This window comes from Oryctolagus cuniculus, chromosome 5 (assembly GCF_051225735.1).
Source record: "Oryctolagus cuniculus isolate XC-2025 breed Fujian yellow rabbit chromosome 5, ASM5122573v1, whole genome shotgun sequence".
Classification (NCBI taxonomy): Eukaryota; Metazoa; Chordata; class Mammalia; order Lagomorpha; family Leporidae; genus Oryctolagus; species Oryctolagus cuniculus.
The window spans coordinates 152,982,704-153,000,410 of NC_142871.1; the positions used below are offsets into that span (position 1 = coordinate 152,982,704).

General features: G+C 45.9%; 1 protein-coding gene across 5 annotated transcripts in view; it reads left to right on the plus strand.

Annotated features, from left to right (window-relative positions):
• Positions 1-17,707, plus strand: part of CARMIL1 (capping protein regulator and myosin 1 linker 1) — a 317,914-nt gene that overhangs the window by 189,215 nt on the left and 110,992 nt on the right. For all 5 annotated transcript variants that reach the window (XM_017344956.4, XM_089334373.1, XM_089334375.1 and 2 more), the window contains 4 exons: positions 3,221-3,307; positions 12,340-12,443; positions 15,043-15,120; positions 15,256-15,332. In XM_017344956.4, the coding sequence (XP_017200445.2) occupies positions 3,221-3,307; positions 12,340-12,443; positions 15,043-15,120; positions 15,256-15,332 (346 nt within the window). The remainder of the gene's footprint in view (positions 1-3,220; positions 3,308-12,339; positions 12,444-15,042; positions 15,121-15,255; positions 15,333-17,707) is intronic.

Sequence of the window (17,707 nt, forward strand, 5' to 3'; positions counted from 1 at the left end):
TTCTGAGAAATAGGTCATTATGTGATTTTGTTGTGCAAACATCAGAGTGCGCTTACACTCTCCTAGATGGGATAGCCTGTACACACCCAGGCTATGTTGTGTGTGCTTGTGTGTGCTCCTAGCAGCAGGCACAAAACAACCCAAGATATAATCAAGCACGAGAAAAAACGATGCCATTGAGATGCAGTAAGTATGAAGGCGTGTACTTTAAAACAGCGGTAAAGCAAATGTCCTAACAGTAAATAAACCAGCAACACAATGGCTGACTTTATTATTGAGCATCATGCACTGTGTGTGATTGTGTGTGCTGTGCCTTTCCACAGACAGCAGCGCAGGAGTCGTGTGTACCGCAGCATCACGTAAACACGTCAGTAATGCGTCACACCACGGTGTTTTGACAGCTGCGACAGGCCACAGGGAATTTTCAGCTTCATTATAACCTTAATGGAGCTGCCCTGGTGGACGTGATCCGTCGCTGACTGCACGCCACGTGTGCTGTTGAGATTTCTTCTTAGATTAGCTTTGCTCGGTTGTGATTTTTCTTAAGGGATATGTCCATGTCTTCTAACATGGCCATGATGATTTTTTTGTACAGTTTGTAGTTACGCATGCAGTGTCTGTAGGATCTCTGCTGATCTCCTGTTTTCATTTCTGACTTTGATAATTTGAGCCTTCTCTTTTTCTCTCTCTTCCTTCTTTGCCCTTTCTCATGTATTCATTTTTTAACTAGTATTCCTAGGATTTATTAATTCAGTTAGTCTTTTTGAAGAATCAATTTTGTTAAATTTACTTATTTTTTATGTCTGCCTTCCTTGTAATTGATTTCTGCCTTATTTATTGTGGATGTTGGGTAGGGGGTAATTTGCTGTTGTTTTTCACAATCTTAATTTGCATAATTAAATAACTATTTTGCTTTTATTATTTTATTATTATTAATATATTGATATATACTTAGAACTGATTTTTCTCTAAACCTAGCTTTAATTATATATCAAAAATGTTAATATTATACTTTTATAATGAAAATATTTTTAAAAATTTCAGTGTGAGCTTTTCTTGGACTCATCTATTATTTAGAAATATTGCTTATGAGATAATTGGGGATTTTAAGATTATCTTTATAATTCCTTTCTTATTTTCATAGTAGTAGTGAAAGAAATACTGATAGGGAATATTCTCTGTGATTTCAGATACTTGAGGACTATCCTGTTGTTTGTTGCGATGTGCTTTATGTCTGAACAGTCATTTTTGTTGAGTGCTGTCTGCACTCTGAAGAAATGTCTTCCGTAGTCACGGAGCACAGTGCTTGGAATACCTCAGCTAGACCATTTTTCATTATGCTCTTGATACTCTCTATATCTTTAGCTGATATTCTGCCTATTTGCTTTAATGGGCTACTGACAGAAGTGTGTTTTTAAAAATCCCTTTTTTTGTATGTGAGGCTGTACAACCATGTGTCACTTAACAACAGGGACTCAGCCCAAGAAATGCATTGTTAGCTGATTTCCTCACTGTGCACACATCGTAGAGTGCAGTTCCAGCACCCTGCGTGTTACTGCCCGGACTCACCTGTGCTGTGTGGAATATACTGTTGTCAGTGACCGAAACATCTTTACACGATGCATGACTGGATATGTGTATGCGTGTTTATGTAATAATGCATATATTTTCCTTTGGCTACTGTCAGACTTCATATATGTTCAGGTTGCATTAATCAGAGCATACAGTTAGAGAATAGCTGTATCTTCTTCATTAATAAAATGTCCCATTTATCTTCAGTAATGCTTATTTAAGCCTAACTTGTTTTGTTATAGCTATCCCAGATTTTAGTGTTTATAGCAGACATCTTTTTCCATACTTTTAAATTTATTTCTTCTGAATACATATATTTGTAGAAGTCTCTTGAAAACTTGTGATACTTTTATTTGGATGAGCCATCTTTGACTTTTGAATATTTAGACATTTTGCGTGTTACGTAGTTGTGCATTTTCTGTATTTCTTTGTTCCTCTTTCTCCTCTTAGATTAATCAGGTTTCAAATGTGACTTTGTCTTTCATCTTCTGTCCTTAACCTGGTCGTTCTCCACTCACAGGGGTGCATCAGCCAGGTTTCAGGCCTGCGTCGTCTTGACGGTTTCCAATGTGGATAAGCATACTCAGTCCCTAGACTCAGGTCGCTTCGTCCAGTGCTTTCCAGACTTTGCAGGTGGAACCCTCTGGGGAGTAAGGCAGAGGCTCCCCACAGCACCCACTGTTGTTGGGGAAATGCTCACCCCTAACTGGAGTCAAGCTGTGTAGCCTTAATGGTGTAACCGTGATGCTTGTGTGTACATTCTCCCAAGAGTTAGGAGCAACCTGGGGTGAAACCACAGGGCAGCAGCCAGCACCCTGGCTCCCTACTGCTGCCTGGAGTTCAAGAGTTCCTCTGGGGGAACACCAGGTCCTGTTGTGTAAGGATCCTCTCTAAGAACTTGGCCTTGGGAGGTGAAAGCTCGCCCACAGCAGGAGGTGGCTGGGAGCCTGGGAGTAGGGCATAGTTTGTGTGTTACTTACTTCTTCCCGGAAAACACTCGCCTTCACTGCCGTCCTTGGGTGAGCAAGTTGGTGTCTCCAGGCTCCCACTCTGTCCGTTAAGTTTAGAGGTGATATGATTCTAAAGACTGAATTCTCGGTTATTTATTCTGCTTTCCAAAATCTGCCTTCAGGAAGCTAAAGCCTGCTCTGATGCTCTGAGGCTGTTAGCTGTAAGCCAATCAAGTATTAGAATCCGTCTGCTGAAGCTATCACTTGCATAGTTAATATTGCGCCCTTCCTAGACAGTCGTTAAATAGCAGGCATCTGTTCATTCGGAAGGGAGATCAACTCATTAAGACAGGGGTTAAAAAAAAAGGGGGAAGGGACAATTATATCACACTTTCCAAGAGGATTTACATTTTAAATAGGACTTTGAGAAGAGGGTAGCACTTAGCCTGAAGAAAAATAGCAGTAATAGGAAAGTTGCAGACACTGTTATGCTTAATTAAACAGTCTTTCCCTTCTGCTCTAAAGATAAGCTTGGAAGAAAAGGAGGCATGATGCTAAATAATTAGAAAATAAGCACAAAGAAAAGCAACGATCCCTTCAATTAGAACCAAATTTAAGTTGATTTTCATGCAGTGTGAGACCGATTCAATGCTGGAACTTGGAAGTTCTAATAATAATGTCTTTTTTTCTTTTCTCAGGTGTGTCCTCTTTAAGTATTCAATTTGCCAAACTCCCCAAGGGATTAAAGCATTTAAATTTATCTAAGACCTCATTATCACCTAAAGGTACAGTATATCTTATTTACTTAACGTTGTGCTGGTAATGTTTCACTGCACCTGCTGCTGTGACGAGTTAGAATTGTTATTCAGTTATGTACTTGGATTTAAAAACAGATGTATTGTGGTATGCTGGCAGTTGTGTGATAAAGACATTATGGAATCCAAATCTAATGGTCTAAACTTCAGTGCTTGCGGAGTAGAGAATAGTTTTGAAATACAGATGTAATCTTTAATTTTCTAGACTTTGAGTCTGGGATCCCCCATCTGACTGCCTCCAGCATCGGGCCTCACCTTCCTAGAGGCACCTGGTTGGGTTTCTCTTGGTTCCTTCTTGGAAAAACTGATTGGCTTCCCCACAGTCTACAGAAAAGGGTTGGACCCGACTGCTGGGTCGCCACTGAAGCTTCGCCCTTCTCCTCTCTGTCTCTGGAAGTTGTCCTGTCTTCTCAGGTCTAGTCTCCCGGCTCTGCGGCCCACCTCTCATTTTCTGGTTTCTCGTGCAATCCTGTCAGTGCTGTTACTAGCACCTCCACAGTAACATTAGAAATTATCCTGCAGATGTCACGTCTCCATGAATCTGCATTCTCTCCTCCAGATGCCTGGGAAGTGTGTCTTTGCTTCCCAACTGTTCTTGAAGAGCGCGTCAGTTTATTTTATAAATCTTCATCTGTGATCATCTCTAGTGAGACGTGCTCCCTGAGTTGCAGGAGAATCGATTGCTCTCTTTTTTCCCCTACTGTGTAGAAACTGTAGGGCATGTGTGTGACACGATTGGATGAATACTGTCTTTCCTGCTGGAGTGAGCTCTGTGAGGTCTGTGTCGCTCTTGTACCTTTATCTGCGGTACCCGGCACGGTTGCCTGGACCACTGGATTTTCAGGGGACATTTATGAGGTGGAACAACTCGCTGCTGCTTGAATCGGTCACTGTCTCATTGCGATTCAGAGTGTCAGGTCTCAAGTCCGATTGCCCACAGTGCAGTGCTGACCTTTCTGCTGAGTTTTTATAGAGCTCTTTGCTCCCCACTCGCCACATCTGTAGGACGGACAGAACATCTGGTAGGTTAAGTGAGCTCATGCACATCCAGTGCGATCTCTGGCACAGAGGGTTTATGACGAGCAGTGGCTGTCACCATCACCATCGTCAGCACCGTCACCGCCACCGCCCACCCCATGATCATCATCGCCACCACTGCCATCACCAGCATCGTCACATCGTCAACATACGACTGCCGTCGTCCCGTCTCGCGCTGTCCTGTAGTCTCCTGTGCTGTTAGCATAGCCTGGGTCAGCCCGCGTGCGCCCACCCCCAAATCCCATCCTGTACGATTCAGCTCCTCTCTCACTTTCTCCGTGAAGTCTTCTCGGACAATCTCCTCAGTCCTGTCTTTTCTATAGGTGTTTGTCAGTTCCTCTATTTTAGTGTGTTTCTCATTGAGGTTTTTTTGTTTTTGTTTTTGTTTTGTTTTTTTGTTTTGTTTTGTTTTTTTGTTTGTTTGTTTGTTTTTTGACAGACAGAGTGGACAGTGAGAGAGAGAGACAGAGAGAAAGGTCTTCCTTTGCCGTTGGTTCACCCTCCAATGGCCGCCGCTGCCAGCGCGCTGCGGCTGGTGCACCGCGCTGATCCGATGGCAGGAGCCAGGAGCCAGGTGCTTTTCCTGGTCTCCCATGGGGTGCAGGGCCCAAGGACCTGGGCCATCCTCCACTGTACTCCCTGGCCACAGCAGAGGGCTGGCCTGGAAGAAGGGCAACCGGGACAGAATCCGGCGCCCCAACCGGGACTAGAACCCAGTGTGCCGGTGCCGCTAGGTGGAGGATTAGCCTAGTGAGCCGCGGCGCCAGCCCCTCATTGAGCTTTGATTATGTCCTTGCCTTGGAGCTTCTGGACGGTAAGGATGTGGCCTCACCGATTGCGTGTCTGGGCACCTGGTACACTTCAGGCTAGCATTCACTAAGCCTCAGGTCAGAGGGTAAGGCAGAGTGTTCCCTTAATGATTTTATTTGCTTCCAATCATGCGTTAGTCTGAACGTATGGTTATACTGAGAGCCATTTGGAATTAAGATTAGTTCCATGTGTCTCATGGCTTTACGTACACACATGCTTAACACTGAAGCATAACTTACCAAAGGCTAGTATTTTCCTAGGAGTTAGTATTCTCTGTGCGTGAAACCATCTACAGATCTTAAAGCTGGCATTGGCCTTGTCATTGTTCCTGCTCTTCCCCAGTAGGGGTGGGCATTTGGCACTGTGTTTAAGGCACGGCTTGGAACTGCCACTTCTTCCATCAGAGTGCCTGGCTTTCCGTCCTGGCCCTGATTTGCTGCTAATGTGCTCCCCGGGCAGCGGCAGGTGATGGTTCAAGTAGTTGGGCCCCTGCCACCCATGTGGGAGATCCAGATGGCGCTCTGGGCTCCCGACTTTGGCCTGGCCCAGCCCCAGCTGTTGAGAGCATTTAGGAAGTGGATCTGTAGATGGAAGACCTCTGTATGTCTGTCTTTCTCTTTCTGCCTTTCAAATTTATAAAAATGTTTTTCTGATAAGAATCATTGTATTATATGATAAATATTTAGAAGGTACAATAAAGTGTAAATAAGAAAAAAATCACTTTTAATATGAGCACCAAACCACCACAAGGTTGTCACCATTGACACTGATGCTTATCTTTTCCTGCTGTTTTCTGTCTATACCACAGACACACACACAAACACACACACACACACACACACGTGCATGTATGTGATACATGTGCTTACTGTTTCAGAATTTTTCCCTATGTGTCTTATTTATGCCAGTAAACACATGATCACTTTGGATGGCTCTGTGATAGTCCTAGATGTGAAATTATGCTCCATAAGTTAAATCTGTTATTATAGGTTAATATAGTTTCTAAATTTCCAGCAATACAAACAATATTAACATTGATTTGTTAGCTAATTATTTGTCATTTGCTTAATTTCTTTTTGGGGGGTAAATTTCAGACAGTAAAATTGCTAGATCAAAGAGGATGTGTGTTTTTTAATTGAAGATTTACTTATTTATTTGAAAGGCACGGTTACAAGGTGAGAGAAGCAGTGAGAGAGAGATATTCCATCTACTGCTTCACTTCCCAATTGGCTGCAAAGACCCTGGCTGGGCCAGGCCAAAACCAGGAGCCAGAATTCCATTTGGGCCTCCCGCATGGGTGTAAGGGCCCAAGCACTTGGGCCATCTTCCACTGTTTTCCCAGGGTGCAATAGTAGAGAGCTGGATTAGAAGTGGAGCTGCTGGGACTCAAACTGGCACCTACATGGGATGCTGGCATCTTAGCTGGTGGCTTAACCAGCTGCACCACAGTGCCAGACCCAAAGGATGTATATATTTTTTAAAGCTTCTTCTTCTTTTTTTTTTTTTTTAAAAGATTTATTTATTTATTTGAAAGTCAGAGTTACACAGAGAGAGGAGAGGCAGAGAGAGAAAGAGAGGTCTTCCGTTTGCTGGTTCACTCCCCAATTGGCCGCAATGGCTGGAGCTGTGCCAATCCGAAGCCAGGAGCTTCTTCCAGGTCTCCCACGCAGGTGCAGGGGCCCAATGAGCTGGACCATTTTCACCGCTTTCCCAGGCCATAGCAGAGAGCTGGATCGGAAGGGGAGCAGCTGGGTCTTGAACCAGCGTGCATGTGGGATGCTGGCGCTTCAGACCAGGGCTTTAACCCACCGTGCCACAGTGCCGCCCCCCCCCCCTTTTTTTTTTAAAGATTTATTTATTTTACTTGAAAGTCACAGTTACACAAAGAGAGGAGAGGCAGAGAGAGAGAAGAGAGAAGAGAGGAGAGAGAGAGAGAGAGGTCTTCCATCCACTGGCACACTCCCCAGATGGCCACAACGGCTCGAGCTGTGCTGATATGAAGCCAGGAGCCAGGAGCTTCTTCTGGGTCTCCCACGCAGTTGCAGGGGCCCAAGGACTTGGGTCATCCTCTACTGCTTTCCCAGGTCACAGTAGAGAGCTGAATCAGAAGCGGGGCAGCTGGGTCTCGAACTGGTGCCCATATGGGATGCTGGCACCGCAGGCAGCGGCTTTACCCACTGTGCCACAGAACCGGCCCCTTTCAAGCTTCTTTTAATATTTGTTGCCAAGTTGCCCTCCAGGCATTTTGTACGCATTTCTTTGCAGCCTCATCACCATTGGATTTTATTTTCCATTTTCATTCTTTTTGTTAAAGATTTATTTATTTAGTTTGGGGACTGATGCTGTGGCTAAGCCTCCGCCTGCAGCACTAGCATCCCATATGGGCTCCAGTTTGAGTCCCGGCTGCTGCTCTTTCGATCCAGCTCTCTGCCATGGCCTGGGAAAGCAATGGAAGATGGCCATTTGGGGAGTGAACTCGTGGATGGATGATCTTTCTGTCTCTCCCTCTTTCTGTCTGTAACTCTACCTCTCAAATAAATAAACAAAAATCTTTAAAAAAAGTTTGTTTAGTTACTTGCATGGCAGAGTGACAAAAAGGGAGAGACAGATCTTCCATCCACTGATTTACTTCCCAAATGGCCCCAACAGCTGGGGCTAGGACAGGCCGAATCCAGGAGCCAAGAATTCCATCCTGGTCTCCCACAGGCACATTAGCAGGGAGCTGGATCAGAAGCAGAGCAGCAGGGACTTGAGTTGGTGCTCCAGTAGGGATACAGACATCACAGGCGGCAGCTTACCCCGCCACAACACAGTACTGACCCCTGTCTCTTTTCCTTCTCAGTCAAGCATCTGTGTAAGTTAAGTGTTTCTGATGTTTTGTTTTCAGTTTCCCCAGTTATTGCTTAGATCCCTCTTGTCTTTAGCTGTCTGTGTTTATTTTGTGGAAATTGCTAGTTCCCATCCCTTGTTAGTTTTCTGTTTGCAGTTAATCCTTCTTTTCTCAATTTTTATGACATCTCTACATATTTAAAGTATTCATCATTTGTCATGTGCTTCCTAGTTCTGGGTTAACTTTTAGAAGACTTTTTTTTAAAAAAACTTGCTGATTTATTGGAGTTTATCCATTCATTTCTGGAGAACTCATAGCACTTCTGGGGGCAGGCTGTGGTTCTGAGGTGCCCCAGGGCCACCTCTCACTGAGGTCTTGCCCCTCCTGATGTGGGAAGAATGGGGAGGCTCCCTCAGCATCCATCCCATAATGCAGCCCCACATTTCCTGAAGGCTCCCCCCATTTGTCTCTGCAGTGAGGTGTGTGTACACTCACTGCTACCGCTTTGTAACAGATGATATGCAGAGTCCGAGGTTGGCCTTCCCAAGACCAGTCATTTCCTAAAGGCTCATACAGAGGATCTCAGTGGTTTTCAGAACAGCTCCCTTTAAGTCATTGTTTTCAGCTTCTGTTGAATTTGATTAGCATTTATATTTTAGTTCTTGAAAATATTTCTATCCATAGCTTTGTAATTTAAGACAGAGGAAAAAAAGTCTCCCCACGACATCCCCACTGCTTCCGAACGCCCTTTCTCTGGCTCCGACGTTCTCTAACTGATAGTTTTCTGGGTTTCCAGCGAACGTCCTGCTGGTTGGCAGATGATGTCAAGGCAGGACCATCTGGTGCCACCTTTCTGCAGCTGCAGACGCTTCAGTAATCAGTGTGAAGTGTGGCCACAACCTCAGGACAGCCGGAAGTGAGAGTGGCATGAGATCTGTGTTCTGTTTGCGCTCTGAGAGTCTTATTTTAGCAACTAGATCTTAGGGAAAAATACGAATGGGCATAGGAGGAGGAGGAAGAAGGGTGGGAGTGCGGCGTGGGTACAGTGGGAAGAATCACTGTGTTCCTAAAGTTGTATTTATGAAATGCATGAAGTTTGTGTACCTTAAACAAAAAGATTGTGGGAACAACAACAAAAAATGTCTCTTTCTGTCTGTTTCTGTAACTCTTTCAAAATAAATCAATCTCTCTCTCTTTTTTTTTTTAAGTCTTACTTTCTCCTAGTGCTATGTGATTATAATTTCCTGTATTTGTGGGCCGGTTCACACAGGCCTCCTGAGGACATGGGCTGAGGCTGTGGGGAAGAGAACCGTCATTTTGCGTCAGGAGCGTGCAGCTGGACTGATAATGGGATCCTCTCTAGAATTTATTCAGATGGTTGGCCCATTGCCCAGTGCCCACACTTGTCCAGGGATGTTTTGCTGGCAGGATAATTTGGCTTTCTAATTTTGGAATTTATTTATGAAGTTTTGTTATTCCTTGTTAAGGATGGGGTTTTGTAAATAATTTTCTTGATGAGAGCCTCGTATTCTCTCTGTGCTTTGGACTTGCTTATCCCATTATAAAAAGATTACTCCTGATAACAGGACAAACTAAAGGCAGCTGGTTACTTACACAGTCCCAGGGGATAACCTCCACGAAGTCACCTTTTCTAAAGGTCGTTGCAGGTTCCTCTTGCCCAGAGTGAGGCATCACGTCTCCCTGTCTTCCTCGCCTCATTAATGGCAGCTGCCTCCCTGGATAAGGTTGCAGGTGTCCCCCCGTGTCAGTGGGAGAATGGTGACAGGCCATTCCCCTGCGGACACAAAAATCTGCAGGTGCTCAAGTCCCTTGTGTGAAATGGTGTAGTCTTTGCATAGACAAATCCTCTGTATACTTTAAAAACTTTAAAAATGTATTTATTTGAGAGAGAGACAGAGAGATAAACAGAAAGAGCTCCCAACCACTGGTTTATTCCCCAAATATCTGCAAAAGGCCAGAAGTGAGAACCTGGGAACTCAGTCCAGGTCTCTCTTGTGGGGAGCAAGAATCCAACCACTTGAGTCATCCCTGCTGCCTCCCCATGTTAGTGGGAGCTACATGCCCATCCCCTTCTGTGTATGTTAAATACTGTTTAGGATACCTGTTACAGTGCAAATGCTATGTCAACAGTTGTTATGTGTGTTGTTTAGGAAATAGTGACAAGAAATAAAGTCTGTATGTGTTTAGTAGAGATGGAGTTTTTTGGGGGTATTTTTTATTGTGGTTGGCTGAATCTACAGATGTGGACTCCACATCTGTATTCACCTACCTGTGTCTGCCGCTGGACTGGCCATAGCAGGTGAAAGGTGGGATCTCTGGTCTCAGAACTCCTGCCCAGGATACGGTAGGTAGGCTTTCAACAAAGTGTTTTAGAAATGAAAATATATTTTTTGTGTAAATTGACTTCTCTTCCTGAAGTCTAATTGATTTTTTTCCCTGATGGCTTTTGTACTTTTTGAGGGCAAATGGTAAGGTTCTTATATCTTCTAAACTCTAGCATTTCATAAGCTCTTAGTAAATGTTGAGTTGACATCCAAGAAGTTTTTCCTTGTACACAACTAAACTGTTCTGCATTCAAAGCTGCTGTCTCCTCTCTCTTCATAGCCACATGTGCTGCCCTCACCCTATAGACCTGGCCCCACGGCCTTTGTCAGGCACCTAGTAGAATGGGAAGCTGGCATGTGGTGCAGGGACCCCCACTGTGCATCCCAAACCTGTACCTGGGAGGTGCGCTGATGCAGGCTGCACCTGTGGCCCTCAGCCCATTTCCTCCCCCTTGCTCTCCCGGGAGCCAGTTGCCACTACCAGACCCGGCTCTTTTTGTAGAATCACCTTGGTGCTGCATTCCCATGAAGGCTGCCCAGGCATGCCCAGAATCCCCTTCTTGAAGGTGGTGGAGACGGGTGGAGATTTTCAAAAAGAATATTACTAGGAAAGGAGGAAAAAGAAATTGCTGGCCGGCGCTGTGGCTCACTAGGCTAATCCTCTGCCTTGTGGCGCCAGCACACCGGGTTCTAGTCCCGGTCGGGGTGCCGGATTCTGTCCCGGTTGCCCCTCTTCCAGGCCAGCTCTCTGCTGTGGCCAGGGAGTGCAGTGGAGGATGGCCCAAGTGCTTGGGCCCTGCACCCCATGGGAGACCAGGAAAAGCACCTGGATCCTGGCTCCTGCCATCGGATCAGCGCGGTGCGCCGGCTGCAGCGGCGGCCATTGGAGGGTGAACCAACGGCAAAGGAAGACCTTTCTCTCTCTGTTTCTCTCTCTCACTGTCCACTCTGCCTATCAAAAAAAAAAAAAAAAGAAATTGCTGATAAAAGTCTGCCCGCCTTGGAAGTAGGCATATTTCTACCATATGATATGGAACTGTGGATAGTAGTAGACACATGAAGAGCTTTGCTGTACCCCACTCCCTGTGTGCCTGGGGATCCTCACCAGTGTGGCTGGGGGTATATCCTGCCGCCGTGAGAGAGAGGGCTTTTCCAGCCCCTTTTGGTCATGACAGCTCAGAGACCTGGAGTCTCTGTGAAGACAGGTGGCCAGATACAAACCCTCCCTCTGCAAGGCCTGTGTCAATCACCATGATCCACCTATAGTCAAACCTCGCTCTCCCCACCCCCAGCCATCTCGCGCTTAGTTTTCTGTGGTGCTTGCTACTTGTCGGTGGCAGGGGCCCAAGTGCTTGTGCCATCTTCCTTTGCTTTCCCAGGGTGCTGCATTTTTCTGGAGAACAGGATTTTTCCAGGGAGCTGGGTTGGAAGTGGAGCAGCAGGGTCTTGAACTGGTGCCCCTATGGGATGCTGGTGTCGCCTGCTCCACAACGCTGTTTTTCTCTCTTGTCTTGTGTATACATCATCGCCCTCTTTGGTGAAATCCATTTCAGTCCACCCTTTTCATGGAGGGTGATACGTGTCAATAGAGCCCTCTATTCTTCCGTTAGCTTCTCAGGGTATGAAATAGTGTGAGTTAGCTGAGTTTGCGCAGAGAACATTCACGTAGTGTGCACTAAGGCGTCACCGGGCTGGATTAAGAGGACAGAGATTGCTAATGAGAGTGTTGGTGCCACTCTGAGAGTTCAGAGCAAAGCCCTTGCTGTCCCTGCACCCGTCAGAGGCGTGGAGCAAAGCGGCGTGGACTCCATTGCTCTGTGAGATGCATTGTGTCTGGGACCGATCGCCAGAGCAGACCGCGCCTGGGCTTAACGCCGGCCTTGGGATTTCCTGGGGCAGCTGGGCCGTGCACCAACAGTCCAACGTCCTTCGGTGTCCTGGCGCGCGAACTGAGCGGGGTCTCCTTGCTGTTGTTGCAGGGGTGAACAGCCTTTGCCAGTCACTCAGTGCCAACCCCTCGACGGCCTCCAGCCTCAGCCACCTCGACCTCTCAGGGAACGTCCTGCGCGGAGACGACCTCTCGGTACGTTTTCCTGCCCTCATTTTCAGTCCTCCCTGAAGCTTCTTGCATCAGCCTGGAATAGTTTGCTAAACCCAGCTTTATAGCTTATGTCCCTGCCTTCAGTGCTCTTTATAATGACACCTTAAATCATGTCGGTATAAGCTTATGATGCATTTTAGTGGAAACTCTTAGAGCTTTTTTGTTGTTGTTGTTTTAAGATTTATTTATTTGAAGGAGTTACAGAGAGAGAGAGAAATCTTCCATTCGCTGGTTTATTCACAAACGGCCAGAGCTGCGCCGATCTGAAACCAAGAGCCAGGAGTGTCTTCTAGGCCTCGCTCGTGGGTGCAGGGGCCCAAGCACCTGGGCCATCTTCCGCTGCTTTCCCAGGTGCATTAGCAGGAAGCTGGATTGGAAGTGGAGCAGCGGGGACTTGAACCGGCGCCGATATGGGCTGTTGGTGATGCGGACCAGGGATTTAACCCACTGCGCCTCAGCATCCCCTCCAGAGTGTTTTTTTTTTTTTTTTCCTCTCATTGAATTAGGCTGAAGTTCAGATCTTCTTGGAAACACTTTTCTTTTTTTGTGCAGAAACTTTTTTCTTCATGTTGAAACATTACCTCATTACAGTTGCCTGATAAGAAAGGCTGGTAACATAAATCAAACTACTTTAGCATTAAATAATATTGTGGGGAACTCTAGTAGCTTTTCATAGTTTGCAATTTAAAGGGGTTATTGGAATAAGCCCCATTTGTGGTCTAGCCTGTGGGGGGGTATAGGATTAACCTGGGATAACTCAGCACAGTTTGACTGTGAAGGCAAAATGTTCCTGCTCATTTCTAAGAAGGTTTCCCAAATGCAGCTGAATCAGTCATCCGCATTTTGGCAGACCTGATTGTCAGGGTGAGTAGGTGTGGCTGCATTACTATGTGTAGAGAAAGGTCCCCTCCACTCACCCTGGTGGAGTTTAGAAGAAATCCTACCTACCTGACACAGCCACAACCACCACGATTCATTTGCATTCCACGCTGTATAGGAATGACAAATGCTGTGGAAGTCTGTCTCATGTTTTCCTTCACAGGAAGGCTGGGAATACAAATTCAGGCCTTTTGTAGTGTTTTATTGTTCCCTCCTTCACTGTTGAAATCATTTAGGTGATCCTTGTTTCCCGCCGCATCATTGACTTTTTCTGATGCATTTTCCAATTTCAGTTGTCAGCTTTATCCATCTGCCCCCTCCGTGATGCAGCAAGGCGTTCAGTGTGAAACCAGCAGCGCCATACAGTGGCCCGGGAGAGGCATAGAGGGGAAGATGGAAAGAAACTAAGGCTTCAGTGAGGCTCGGCTGCCAGAGGCGCTGTAACAGTGCCCTAGGACTATAGAATAGCTCTAGACTTCTTTGCCTGGCCAGGATTGTCTTATCCCAGCTCCGCTGGGGAGAGGACAGGGGCGTGATAAGAGCTAGGTGGGAGGGGCTTCTTTCTGGCCCTGGGTGGGCTGACGCTCTCTCGTAGGTAGCTCTTGAGCAGGTGCAGGGGCTGTGGTCACCACTGTGGGGTGATCAGAGCTCCCCCAGCTGGAGGCTGAGAGCAACACTGGGCCCAAGGAGTGCCAGGCAGAGGGAGAGGTGAGGAGCCTCATGTCTGAGAGCAGTGATTTTTTGATAATACAATGCGTCCTGTGTATCTGTTTGTAGGTAAATTTTTTTTTTTTTGCTCTTGTGAATTCCATGGTAGGGTTATTTATTTATTTATCTTTTTTGGAAGTACCATGCAGCCAAAATCGTATACTCACTGTTGGCCCAAGACGGACACACTGCCAGCATGCACTTGTTCGCGTTTGCTGTGTCTGGTGACATCCGGTGAGGTGGAGGAGCAGCAGGTGCTTGGACTCTCATTGGTGGACTCTGACACTTGCTTCTCCCCCAGGGCAATCAGAGAACAGGAGGGAGCTGTTTGATTGTCCATGTACCTGGAGAGGGGTGTGGGAAAGTTTAGGCGTTGTGGACTCTGAAACCTGAAGTGCTTTGGCCACGTGTGAGGTTTACTTTAATTTTTTCCCTTTAAACAGTAGTAAGTGTGCTGTCTGACCATTTCTTGTTAGATTTTTGGAAGTAAACTAAGGATAGAGAAACCATTTTGTTGGACAAAGAAGAGGGTATAAGCCTGAGACCATCCTATGGTTCAAATTCAAATTAGTGGTTTCTTGAGCATTTTTGAAAGTGATTAGCATTTGGATAGAGTGACTGCGATTCAGGTGGTATTTCAATCTCAGGAGTCAGAATTAATTAGCACTCTTCAAAAGTTGTTTAATGAAGATTGAGCTGATCAGGAAAACGAAGTCAAGTGTGACAGAAAGGGAGTTTGGTCCACAAGATTCCATTTGTCCTTTTTTTTAAACTCAGACATAATTTTGTTTTAAAATTCTTAGGAACTTTGCTCACAGGGGAGGTGATGGGATGACAGAAAACTATGGAATGACAGAAAACTATGAATTCTCTTGGGAGGAGAAGAGACTGATCCTGGGGAATTTGGGCAACTTCCTTTCCAAACATGAACTTGCATTGTATGTGTGTGTGTTTTTCCAGAGTTTAATATTTATGTTTTGTCTTTTACTTCAAGCACATGTATAATTTTTTGGCTCAGCCAAATGCCATCACTCATCTGGACTTATCCAATACGGAATGTTCTCTGGACATGGTAAATCATCCCCCCCTCCCCCCCAACCCCAGGGATCTCAGAGAAGTGTGTGGGGCACAGAGCCTTTCTCGCTAATAGAATAGCCTCCTGGACTTACAAGTGTTTGAAAATAAGAGAGCCTTATTTCTTCTTCAGGTCTGTGGAGCTCTTCTCCGTGGATGCCTTCAATATTTAGCTGTCCTCAATCTCTCCAGAGCTGTCTTCTCTCACCGGTATGGACGTATTTCTACTGGCTGTGTCGTGTGGGCGTGTCCGAGAGAAAGCTCTAGTGATGGTGAAAACAGGGGAAAAGGGTGAAAATTGTACATGCAAGAAGATGGCCTTAAACCTTTATCTATCACTGTTAGGCCTTGAAAATCCAAGTTTTTGTTATTTATTCCTTTTTTAAAGATTGACTTATTTATTTGAAAGAGTCAGAGAGAGAGAGGGACACAGAGAGAGACATCTTCCATGCACTGGTTCACTCCCCTAAGTGGTTGCAATGACTGGGACTGGACCATGTTGAAGCCAGAGTTTCATCCGAGTCTCCCACATGGGCGGCAGGGGCTCATGCACATCTTCTGCTGCTTTCCCAGGCAATTAACAGGAAGCTGGATCAGAAGTGGAGCAGGTGAGACTCGAACTGGTGCCCATATGGGATGCCAGTGTTGCAGGTGGCTACTTAACCACCGTGCCACAACTCTGGCCCCATCTGTTTATATTTTAACCACAGCTTAATGTTCTTACCAATACCTCCAAGCCACCTATGTGGACTATATGATGATGATACAATATTTCTCATGTGTGGATGGGTCCTTTCTCTTAATAAAGTAAAACCCTTTTAAAAACTTCTGTAGGTATTTCTTAATGATGCACTTGGAAATAAATATGAATTACTTCTGGGAGCAAGGAGAAGAGTTAACCCAAAGCTCATGTGTTTTAATTATTAAGAAAACTGAGGGCCAATTTACATATCTTATTTCCACCTGCTGACATAACTGTTTACAAAGCAAGGCAGTAGATTAGACACAGCAAGGATTTATGAAGAGTGGCAACTTAAAATAGAAAATACAGAAGAATTTTGAAAAGTGCGTGAGTTACGTAGCTATAGGATCCTGATGCCTTCTCATATAATACGACCATTCAACACTTAGCATTCATTCTTCTGACCACAAGTTGTATACGCTATTTTAGACATTATGTTCCCAATAATAACATGGACTATTGCCCAGTTTTAGAAATATCACCATTTTTAGTAGGTAACTTTTTAAAAGCTTCATATATTCAAGAAAATAACCCTCACTTATTCATAAGATTCAGTTTCTTAGCATGCTTTATTTCAGAATCGTGCCTGACAGATAAATAACATATTTTAAAGTACTCCTGATCAGTTACCTTGAGGATGCGAATCTTCACAGTAGCAGAAATATGCCACCGACACCCTGATAGCGTAGGGTTGAGGCGTATAAAGTCTAGGTGGTGTGATGGTGGGAGAAGTGAGTGTTTTCCAAGATGTTGTGTTTTGAGGGCTACTCCAAGGTATGGATGGAATCCATCCACTCTGCTCCTGTGGCTGAAGGCAGCTCTTGAAGCAGGCTGTGGCGCAGCTGTAACTGACGGAGACCGAGTCCCCGGATGACAGCGTGGCCCGTGAGGAGTTTTATGTGATCGGCTCTCTGAGTTCATGGGACTGTGGATGCTGTGATAATTGATCTGCAGGGGAGCTGTTTAGCTTGAAGGGCAGAATCCTACTAACAAAGTGTCTTGTCTTCCAGACGAAAGGCTGTGATTGAACTCTTTACCACCAAGTCCCTTCCTAGATACAGTCCTAGAAAGCCTTTAGTAATTATGTGGAGATGACTAATTGACACCAAGGTGTGCATTGTTAGCCAAGCTCTTTTTTTTTTTTTTTTTTCTTTTTGACAGGCAGAGTGGACAGTGAGAGAGACAGAGAGCAAGGTCTTCCTTTTGCTGTTGGTTCACCCTCCAATGGCCGCCACAGCTGGCGCGCTGCGGCCAGTGTACCACGCTGATCCGAAGGCAGGAGCCAGGTGCTTTTCCTGGTCTCCCATGGGGTGCAGGGCCCAAGCACTTGGGCCATCCTCCACTGAACTCCTGGGTCACAGCAGAGAGCTGGCCTGGAAGAGGGGAAACCGGGACAGAATCCGGGTGCCCGACCGGGACTAGAACCCGGTGTGCCAGCGCCGCAAGGCGGAGGATTAGCCTAGTGAGCCACAGCGCTGGCCCCCAAGCTCTTCTTACTTTTTTGTTCACTGATAACCTCTTCACTGTCAGTCAGCGTAGGTGAGGTTGTTACCTGGTCCCCTCCACTCCCACCCACGCACTTGGCTTTCAGTAGCTGGTTTTGTGCCACATCTCTAGGGGGCTGGCTGCATCACCTCCGCTCTGAGAAGGAGCAGAAGAGGAAGAGATGGCGGCAGTGCATGCCTCCCAAGTCACTGCATTGAGACACTGAGATTGTCATGGCCAAGCTGGCCGTGCGCCAGGTGACAGAGCTTCATCCTCCCTTGGAAAGGGGCAGTGGATGTTGGGAAACATTGCAACCGTCAACCCCAAGACAAAACAGCAGGAGGAGAAGATTCAAAGA